We start from the raw sequence: 11,631 nt of genomic DNA on the forward strand, positions 1-11,631 counted from the left end.
GTCTGGAACTCATGGCCAATGCAAGAGTATTAGATGCCCTAGCATCCCCTCCCCCACTGCAGCCCTCTACAAAACACACAATTACACATTATGCATCTATAATAGCAGATTTTGCATTAAAATAACATTCAGAGTACAGTCTTCTGAGGTGAAAATATCCTTACAACAACTTGCTTATTATATTTACATGCACGGCCAACCAGAAAACCCTGCAAAAATACCCATATGTTATTAGGCGTATTGTAATGCATGCTGAATGTGGGCTTGACCATCAGAAAGCCAGGAGTAACCTCCCATGCCAAAACAGCACTAACTGCTAGCATTCAAACAATAACAATCTGACCTATGAAAAAGTAACATTGCAAATATAACACCTGCTCCTAAAATACCAATACACCTCCTATTAGGAAAACGGAACAAGCCAGGCTGCTATATAGCCCTACACAGAAGCTACACACTAGCAAAATACTTCACCTCTGTAACACATGCAAAACACTGACAGACCCTCAGCAAATACAGATAAAGAAACCATAAAGTAGAAATAGAAATGTGCAGACAAAAACAAATGGACATTGCAAAAAGCCAGACTCTGTTTACAGTGCAACAATGCAAAAACAGAAACCACCATTCTTCATAAAATATCAAATAAAATCAAGAAATATAAAAAATTAATCATAATAGTAAAGCCATATTAATAACAAAAACAAATATTTCAAGCAGCTGAAGAATAAACATCCAATATTTAAAAACTAATTTAAATTTATTTTTAAATTTCCCAAACACCAGTAAAATATTTCAAAACAGCAGACACATCAAAACCCCAATAATTAAAACTTATAAGGATTAAAAAATAATTCCCACTCTCTCTATATCTGGGGATTAGTGGCACCCAAACTTTCTCCTTTTTCTCTCTCATATATGCACAAACACTTTCTTTCTCTCATACATACTCATTCTCATACACTCATGCTTCCTCTCTCAGATGCACATACTCCCTCTCTCCCACATGCATGCGTGCACACACACACACACACACACACACATGCTGTCTCACATACAAACATATGCTGACTCACACACACAAGCTTTACCTTTTCTTTTCTTCCAATTGCTACCCTGGGAGCTCTGGGCCCGTCTCTTCACTTTGGCCTCTGTTGGATCAGGATCCTAAGGTGGCCTCCACTCCACTTGAGCTGCTGGTAGGTTGCGATCCACCGGCAGTCCAAAGCCTCTTCCCTACTTAGGCCATCTGCAGATAGATGGGGTTCACCAAGCGGACCATGGCTTCACTATCTCGGCGCTTTTACTTCTCAACCCCTTACCTCCCCACCTTAGCTCTTCCTCCCTTTTCCCTCTCTATCTTTCCTCATTCCCCCACTTTTTACCCCTTTCTCTCCCTCCAGATGCTCTTCCCTCCCTTCCCTTCCCACACTACCTCAGTTCTTCTCCCATTTCTCTCCATCTAGAGTTTCTTCTCCTTCTTACCCCTTACTATCTCAGTGCACGTGTTTTGGTTGCGCTAGGCTGGGCACATTTTATTTCATAGGCCCCCTTAATTTGTCTGTGCCTCTTCGCAGGCTCATGCTCAGTGCTCTTGGTTATTATTGAGAACAATTTCAAAAGGAATCTAGCTGCCTGCGCACAGAAGTAGGCAACCAGATCCCCGGGTTTAAAAATTGTTCCCTCTTGAACAGCTAAATATACACAACTCATTTTGGGAGGCAAGCTTGAGTCAGGGAAGGGAATTATGCACACACCTAGAAGTTCAAATGTATGTGCAAAGTTTCTCCTGCCTAATCCAAGAGAAACTAAAGCAGGGGGCAAACCTACCCGAGTACTTTTGTATCTGTGTAGTTGTAGTGCGATTTGCCCCCCCCCCCCCCCCCAGTGCTGTCATCGTTGTCATTGATGTAATTCCCGGTGCTAAATCCCAATTTGTTTTCTTTTGTTTCTGTTCCACAGCTGAGTATGGTAATTAACGAATTGTGTAAAAGGCACGAGAAGGTACCCATAAGCGACAGGGTCACCCAGTGCTGCGACCTTTCGTACTCTGGACGAAGCAGGTGTTTCATCGAAATGAAACCCGATGAGAGCTACGTCCCGCCACCCCTCACTCCTGACATGTTCTCCTTCCACAAGGACCTCTGCACTGTGTCGGAGAAGGAGCAACAGGAAAAGAAGCAAGTGTAAGTGCACACGGCTTCCCCGTGGCGCTTTCCCTCTGTACCGCAAGCAGAGACGTGGGCGAATCTTTGCAGCAGGAAACGTGTGAAAAACGAGGTCTTTCCTCACGTGTAGCAGATGGACTCGGGATCAGTGGGTAGAGTGTGCTCCTGGTAGCAGTTGGAGACGTGTGAAAAACGAAGTCTTATTTCTGTAATATGTTGTTTTTCTCTTTCACCTAAAGTTGGAAGGGAGTTTTTTGATGAACGACCAAAGCCCCAGCAACGCTCACTTCTTTCTGCTGCATTCACAAGTGTAGCCCCCTAAGTCTGGCCAGTACATGCCAGTCTGGAGTAATAACTGGAGCTCACTTCCCACATCCCCTAGTCACTGTAACATCACCTCCAAAACATCCTTAATCCCAGTCAGCCCAGTTGGATGTAGGTATGTGATTAAGCTCTAATGCTTAATGCTTGATTATATTTACACTCTCTTAATTTGTGAAACTTTATATATTCATGTTCTTTTATGTCTAAAAAAAAATAGTCCATGAGACACCCAGCAGATTGGACTTAATCTTGATTGTGATTACAGTGCTACTATGACACCACACACACTTTTTATTTTTTTTTTTAACATATATGGGCAAATTTTCAGGACCCAGCGCATGCAAAAAAAAATGGGAGCTATGCACGTGGCTGAGCGCATTTTAAAAAACGGCCCAGGCGCGTGCGTATCTCCCGGTACACGCAGAAGTGCCGGGTGGTTTAAAAGGGGCGAGGGCGGGGTGGGAGCCAGCTGGGCCAGCAGCCATTAGGGCCTGTCCCGGTGCTCGGAACGTACTTCATTATTGAAGATGAAGTAAGTTAAAAAAAACCCAAAAAAACCCCCAACAACGACAACAAAAAAGATTAGCTGGGGGGGGGAGGGGTTAGGGGTTGGGGAGGAGAAGGGAAAAGGGAGGAAAGGTAGGTAGGGGGATAAGGAGCTCCCTCCCAGTTTGTTCCCTAATTGGAGGCAGGGAACTGGGAATGGCTCGATCGCATCACCATGCGTTTGTTTAGAAAATGACCCTCCCTTGCACGCGCGAGTCGCCTCGTATAAAATCGGCACGTCTTGCAAAATCTAGCCTTTATTGTTTTGTGTATCTTCTTTAAAAAGTCTTAACATGTTTTTTTTTTCATCCCTTTGGTTCTTATATGTGATTGATTAGATTTTGACTTTGTGGGGGGTGGGGGTGGGGGGTTCTTTTCACAGATGCAATGTTAATGTTATTCCATTGCGATGCCTGCTTAACGGCATTTTGTTTTGCCTTTAGTGAATCACGGGGGCGTGCTGCTGAAGCTAACAGACCTTTCCTGTTTGTTTACTTTTCAGGTTGCTAGTTCATCTTCTGCAAAATAAGCCAACCATGACAGACAGTCAGTTTCAGGAAGTCTCTCAACTTTTCCTAACAATGGTGAACGACTGCTGTAAAGATGGTTCTCCAGAAGAATGCTTTACAACACAGGTACAATACATTATGATAAATATTGATTACTATATGGACAACTTCACATTGAAAGGCAATCTGTGGTCTAAGATAGCCATAGAAAGCCTGTGCCAGGATACAGGGGCCCAGAATGATCCCAGTTCAGTTTGGCACAGAATGCATTGAATAAATGTAAAGAATTAGTGATTCCTAGTTTTTAAATGATCAGTTTGTTTTATGGCATCCTCTTTGTTTCATAGTCCAGGTCTCCATTTATTTTAGTCACCATGAATTATTCTAAATTGAGCTACTCTCTCCCCGTTTTTTCCCCTTTCACATGGGTAATTGTCATGCATTCACTGGCCTTGAAGGCTGGAGGGAAGTCCTCCTACAAGAGGAACTCTCAGATCCAATCTAGGACTAGCAGAGGTCACCACAGAAGCATCGTCTCTTGTCCTGGGCTTGGGCAGATTACCTCCACAATGTGCTCGAGTTCCTGCTGGTCCCAGCAGAGATTAAACTTACACTTGAGTCTAGTATGCTGCATTGAACAATATTCCTTGGCCTGAGCTGAGGGGCTGGATCATCACTGATATTTTTTATAGTTGTTTGGATTATCAATCAGTGCTCCTTAGCAAGGCTCCACCCATGTGGGTCAGTTCTTCACTTGTGCATGTTGCATTCATATTGAGAGAGATTTTAAGAGCCATGCACGAGCATGTTTGCCGGCACATGCACATGGACACGGCGGATTTAAAGCATACGAGCGTATGTGCGCGTTTTAAAATCGATGGTTCGCGCGTGCATGTGTGCATGTTTCATACTGATGTGCGCATGAGCGTGCAAAGGCTGCCTTGCTCAGGCGAATTGGGGGGGAGGGGCAGGGGATTTTACTGGAGGCACGCCGACGCAATTACCTTTTTTCCCAGTTTGTCCCCAGTTCACTCCAGTGAAGGAGAGGACTTCCTAACGCCCCCCACCCCCCTCCAGCTAACTCGCCTCCCTTTTACCCTATTAGGCCCGAGCCTTAAAACCCCGCTGATACCCTATTTTTCTTTATTTTACAACTTACATGCCGTGACCGTCCATAGAGGAAGTAAAGTTAAATGGTAGGGGGCCCAAGTGTACACTTGTGTGCGTCAAGAATTACGGGCAGAGTTCAAGATGCAGTTCTGACCCGCCCGTGCCTCACCCGGACCCCGCTTCTTTTGTGAAAAATATTTTTGTGTGTAATACTGGGAGATATGCACGTATCCGGCCGGAGGATATGAAAAACCGTGCGACACACGCTGTGCCGAGTCATGTGCATATCTCCCAGCTTTGGTACACACAGGGTTATTAAAATCGACCAGATTGGCTCCCTTTACCCAGCTTGAAGTCTTAGTAACATTTTTCAGCAGAAGGATATTCAGTGATTTAAATGAAGAAAAATATAACAACCTATTTTCTAGAAAAATCACAACTTGTGTATATGGTTTAAAAGTGATAAGATCCCTTTAGATGGGTTTTAGGCCAGCCTCCACTCTTGCTTTCTCTATTGCATTGCCAGTTTCATTACAAATATACATGGACTCATTCTTCCCTTGCATGACATCTAGAATCTCACTCCTGATATCCCTAGCATATAGCACTTTCCTCCACCCATCCCCATCTAGACCCCAATACTTACATCCCACTCCTTCCCCAGCCTAAGTCCAGAATACACCAAGCCCCCCCCCCTCCCCCCCAATTTCAACTCAACACCTGACCCCCAGCAACCTCCAATCTGCTTCCCTGGCCCAACTCTGTGCTCCCTGATACATCTTCCCCATTACAACTTCAGCACATTCCCATCCCTTCTGTACAGCCTGACCTCAGCACTCACTCCCTTGCCTCCCTCGCCCTGCCAAAGCATATGGTGACCCATCTGCCCAGGCTAACACCATTACTCATTTCCTCACACCTAACTACAGTGCACTCTTACCTGTCCATGATTAACAGGGTGCATGTGTGCACTAGAGTGCTTATATGCACATGAATACCCTACTGTCCACCAAGTAATGTGCACGCCCAGTGTCTGCATTCTATACGTTCATGTGGCTTTACGCCCAGCTCCTGAATCTGACAAGCTGCTTGCAAGGCTCACATTAGGCACATAACCCTGAGGCTTTGCGTATGCTCCTCAGTGGACAGCAGGGTGTACATGCATTCTGACACCTGCATCTGCTCCCTGCTGACTGCAGATAGACACCACATTCTTCCCTAAGCATAGAAGATATATATATATATATATATAAAAAATTTTTTTTTTTTGGTGATCAGCGTTTCAGATACTTTTGTTAATTTTAATTGTCTAACAATCAGATTTTAATATCTGTATTGAAGAATAAAATATTCATGAAAATTATGGGGGAAAACCCCTTTTGAGATTAATAAGGGGCAATTTTCAAATTATTCCTTTAGGTGCAAAATCCATGGGACTTCATATCTAGTTTTTAAGGGGAAAATATGTGCGTGAGTTCCCTTTGTAAATTGCTTTGGAACAGTGAACCTGCAGATTTTTGCAACAGTTTTTTTATTTTTTTTTTTTATGGGGGGAGGTAAATTTTCTTTGGAAAAACTACATCTGCACTCAATTTGAAAATACAGTCCCTGCATGTTATTTTCTCACTCCAACCAAAACATGCCCCGGGAATGCCTCCTCTCCTACTGGCTCACTGTATGCTTGCTAAGAGTAGGACCAGTTTTCAAACATTCAAGTTACTCTGATAATTTGCTATTTACCTGGGCTTGGAACATCTGCCCACTAGAAGCACATAGATTTCTGTTATATTGTACAAGATCTAGAATGATTTTAACAATTTTTTTTCTGGGGACTTTCACAGGGACCAGTATTGATAAAAAAATGTGAGGCACTATTTACAACATAAGGAATTTCAGGTAACTTTCGTAAAGATGTTCTTTAAAGGTAGAATTTACAAACAAATGATTGCATGCATGTGTAAAGGGAAGGGATGCAATGTTAATGGGAGCATTTCTTGAACTATCATGTGATGACTAATCCGCAACCCAAAGCTCTCTGAGGTAGTTCTGGATTATTTATCAATTGTGATGTATTGAGTTATAGAACTACAAAAAGGCAGTGTTTATAGAGAAAAAGTTTGGTTCAACGTAGGACCTGGCAGAGAATGTCCAACAAGTTTCCAGGTACATGACTAGTTTATAAAAGACTCTCTGTTAGTCGGGCATTTTAAAATTTGGAAGATTTGGGTATTTTATGATTTTAGATCTTTTGCCTGGTTAAATACACCTATAGGTTGATATTCAAAACCCATTTAGACAGAAAACTAAAGAGCTATTCATCTAAATGGCAAAACGGTGATATTAAACACCATATGCACCTATAATTTAGCTGCATAAGTCAGTTGTATACAGGATGTGGGCGGGAGGCATTATGGGGAGGAGCAGAGTTAGCAGCTTAATTTATGTGGCTAACTCTGGTTGTGCCACTGACCTATCCTAAAGTTAGCTGCATAAATGCAAAAAGATTCTAAAATGATAATAATGGGGTAGATATTCAAAGATGAACATTTAGGTGAGTTAGCTGGATAAGACTTATTTGGCTAACAGAAGGGATATTCAGCAGTATAGTAGTGCTGCTGAATATCCCTTTTTAACGTCACTAGTTCTGGATAAGTCTTATCCTACTATTGAGCAGTTCTATCTTATCTCGTTATCTTAATTGGATAAGCCCGACTATTGGTTCTTATCCATCTAACTTAACCAGATAAATTGCTCCTCCCTGATCCACTCACATCTCAGCCAGATATTCAGCGGCTGCCACTTAGCTGGATTACGCTATTTATCCTCCTCAGTAGCGCTGAATATTGGCCACCAAATAATAATAATAGTCTAGTCTACCGAAAACTCTTGAACATTTAGAAAAATCAGCATGCTGACAGGAAGCAGTCACTTCAGTACAAGACCGTTTATTAATCTTATACTCTGGTTTGTAATTAAAACAATAATTCACTTATAAGAGAAGACTATAATACATAATGAGATCCACAGTGTGCTCTGTAATTAAGCCATGGAGTAGGAGGAAAGTAGAACATTAAAATCTGTAGCAAGACACTGCAGATTCTCTAGGACTGGCCTTATCCATTTCTTTCTTTCCATGTAATAAGCACAGAAAAGTTAAGCAATTTATTAAAGGAGAGCAAAGTGTCATGTTTTTGAAAGTAAGCATAAAGCATCACCAATAAAATGTTCTTGTAAATAGTTTTTCAAAAGGAATGTAAAAAGAGCATATTTATAAAGCACGAGATCGATATTCAAAGGGGTTTATCTGGATAACTTTGGAGCTAACCAGATAAACCCCAAAGTTTGAAAATCTTGGCTACGTAGTTGCATAAATTTTATCTGGATAAGACATTAAAATGTATTGGGATAACTTGGAGGCATTTTAGGGGCGTTCCCGGGCAGAGTTGACTTAGCCAGATTAGTCATCTGGCAGATATTTAGAGTCAGCTAAGATGTACCTCAGAGCAGGGGTAAAGTAATTTGGAAATGTGTTCCAAGATAACTTTAATTTAAGTGGCTATATTTAAAGAATATAGCCAGTTAAGTGGAGATGATCTCCTCCCTCCCCCAAACAAAGAATAGACCTGTTGGCCCTATCCCCCACCCCAATAACATTAATGTCAGACCTTGCATCCGATCCTTCCAAAGATAATTAAAAGGTTTATAGCTTATCAGGCCAACAGCCCCTCTCACCTCCCCCTCCCAGTATGGTTTGTAGCACTCCCAGTAGCTTTATTAATGTCAGAACCATACTCTGAAAGCATTCCTAGGATCACAGTATACCAGCAGCATTGCTGTTAGAGTATCTGGCTAATTCACTTAGATGTTTTCTTTTGAATATCTTCCTCCATGTGTTTAACATTTCCTTAAATTAATGGAAATCTTGCAGACTTACGTAAGACTGAGAAGAGCACTAACAAGGCAGACCTATGCAATTTCAGGCTGAAGTTACAGGACAATGTTTCCTCTACAATTATTTCTACTATATTGTAAAGCCATAAACATTATAATGTTTATTTACTGCCTAGCAACTTACTGTTTTTTTGTTTATTTGTTTTTGTAGCTTGCGGTGAGACTAAAATAATAAGCAAATTCCTCCAAGCAAGACCAGTTCTCCTTTGCTTTAGTCTCATTCATCCTATTGGTTTAGTCTTCAGTTTCCTGGAAAACTAACAGCCCCTACAGAAGATATTGATCTTTCTGCAGCTTTCTATTCTTTTCCCTTAGGTACAATGAAGAATGAATAAATACTTTACAAAACACTTGACAGTTGTGATATTGTGACTTAATCAAACTTAATCCAGTTCTATGTTGGCTTGCCATTCCTCGCTCACCACCTGTTTCAGGTTGCAGACTTCTGATTCCCAGCATATTTTCCTGTATTATTGCAGGCAAAGGACAAGTTCCAACTATTTTTGTAGCTGACACAATGATATACATCTCAACTTATTCTTTAGAAAAGAACTATGTTTGTCCTGATTGGCTGATTTGGTCTCATATAGGGGTTGCATAATAGCCATGCAAATACATTAAATTGACTGAAAGTGCAACACAGAATTCCTAGTCATGAATGGAAATGTTAGAAGTCAAAATACAATAGTACAATATTCCTATCATATAACCCAGACACTCTATTAATTCTCCTCTCATCACTGCTTGTTTTGAAATTATTTTTATCTTTTTATTCAAGTCCAATGGCCCTGGAGATGTTGAGTAGCATGTGGATCATTGCCACAGTTATAGATTGGAGAGATATTAGTGATATTTTTTTTTACTGAATGACCATTTCTAATATAAAGTCAGTAACAGAGGTGCCATATATTTCAACATAAGTCTATACCATGTTGAAGGTGCTTGGCAGTGGAAGGTGGACTTTACAGATTGTAGGGTCATTTTCCAATTTAGAATGCTACATATGGCCTAATGTCAGTGCTGGAGAAATTTCAGTCTCATAAAGACAGAAAACTACTCTGCAACTTCAGTTGGTTTGGTTCTGTAGGTTTGTTATGGAACATATGTCTTGGATCCAAACATTGTCCCATAGTACACTCATCTCTGTTCCTAACTTCCCTGCATATATCAAGAGAGGAAACATTGGCAAGCAGATACAAAGGCCTATATACTAAACTGTGTTACAGTTGCTCAAGTTCCCAAAAACTGACTAAATAATTTACCATATCTTTGCTGTCTTGAAACACAGATCTGCAAGTGAATTTTCAGGCAGCGCAGCACAACCTGGTCATTTTGTACCCATGTACTTTGCAGCCATATGGGGGCAGAAACAAAGTATGTGCTAGAAAGAATACACAATGATAATACTTTGGATAATATTTACTTTGAAATCGTCGGCTCAGTGTGCTGTTGCAGTCAAAAAAGCAAAGAGAATGTTAGGAATTATTAGGAAGGGAATGGTGAATAAAACGAAAAATGTCATAATGCCTCTGTATCGCTCCATGGTGAGACCGCACCTTGAATACTGTGTACAATTCTGGTCACCGCATCTCAAGAAAGATATAGTTGCGATGGAGAAAGTACAGAGAAGGGCTACCAAAATGATAAAGCGGATGGAACTGCTCCCCTATGAGGAAAGACTAAAGAGGTTAGGGTTATTCAGCTTGGAGAAGAGTCGGCTGAGTGGGGATATGCTAGAGGTGTTTAAAATCATGAGAGGTCTTGAACGAGTAGATGTAAATCGATTATTTACTCTTTCGGATAATAGAAGGACTAGGAGGCACTCCATGAAGTTAGCATGGGGCACATTTAAAACTAATCAGAGAAAATTCTTTTTCACTCAATGCACAATTAAACTCTGAAATTTGTTGCCAGAGGATGTGGTTAGTGCAGTTACTGTAGCTGGGTTTAAAAAAGGATTGGATAAGTTCTTGGAGGAGAAGTCCATTACCTGCTATTAATCAAGTTGACTTAGAAAATAGCCACTGCTATTACTAGCATCAGTAGCATGGGATAGACTTATAAATGAAATCACTGCAGTGCACATATCTCCTCTCCGCTCTCTAAATCTAACCCTTTTTCCCAGTGTTAAATCTTTTTATTAGAGAAAAGAATACATCAAGTCAAGTGGCATACCTGTAGCCCCAGGTACCTCAAATATCACATACAATTAGTCACTGAATTAAAGTATAAACTTTTAATATACTACTTTAAATCTTAATGAGGATGGTAAGATAGAACCCATAACCGACACATATATACTGTAAATAAGTGGAAAAATTGATAGCAAATAAGGAAAAATTGTTCTGCATAAAATCAAGAGGTTTTAACCTTGGACACTTCAGGAACACATGAAAGATGATGTCCTTATCTGAGCAGAAAGCACAGGTCTTCAACACCACAGGGTATAGTGTCAGAAAGCTCTGTTGTTGAGCTGGTATTTAGCAATCTGTAGTTATTTAGAATGGTTGTGGGTGGATCCTTAGACCAATGGCAGGTGACCACGCCCACGGGGGAAATCCCGAGAGGGACCACTGGTCAGGCTTAGTGTAGGAGACAGACACACACTAGTTCTTTTATTATACAATATAGTAGGGATGTGAATCGTGTTTCTGACGATTGAAAATATTGAATGATATTTTCAAAATCATCAGAAAGTGGGGGCTCCCTGAAACCGATAGGAAAACCCCACAAAATTGTTCGTGGGGTTCTCTTATCGTTTTGGGAGGAGGGCGGGAAAAACAGCACACTAAAACAACCTCTAAACCCACCCTTACCCTTTAAAACCGCTCCCTTTGCTTCTCCCACCCTCCCAACCCCCCCTCCAAAACATTTTAAAATTACCTGGTGGCCCAGTGGTGGTCCTGGGAGCGATCTCCCGCTCTCGGGCCGTCGGCTGCCACTAATAAAAATGGCGCTGATGGCTCTTTGCCCTTACCATGTGACAGGGTATCTGTGCCATTGGCCGACCCCTGTCACATGGT

At 41.3% G+C, this 11,631-nt stretch overlaps 1 protein-coding gene across 1 annotated transcript in view; it reads left to right on the top strand.

The window, feature by feature from the left end:
- Positions 1-8,961, top strand: part of LOC115090114 (serum albumin-like) — a 44,795-nt gene extending 35,834 nt beyond the window's left edge. The window contains exons 12-15 of the mRNA XM_029598832.1: positions 1,963-2,186; positions 3,541-3,673; positions 6,499-6,553; positions 8,760-8,961. Coding sequence (XP_029454692.1) covers positions 1,963-2,186; positions 3,541-3,673; positions 6,499-6,543 — 402 coding nt within the window. The 3' untranslated portion in view covers positions 6,544-6,553; positions 8,760-8,961. The remainder of the gene's footprint in view (positions 1-1,962; positions 2,187-3,540; positions 3,674-6,498; positions 6,554-8,759) is intronic.
- Positions 8,962-11,631: the final 2,670 nt, after the last annotated feature.

This window comes from Rhinatrema bivittatum, chromosome 1 (genome assembly GCF_901001135.1).
Source record: "Rhinatrema bivittatum chromosome 1, aRhiBiv1.1, whole genome shotgun sequence".
Lineage (NCBI taxonomy): Eukaryota > Metazoa > Chordata > Amphibia > Gymnophiona > Rhinatrematidae > Rhinatrema > Rhinatrema bivittatum.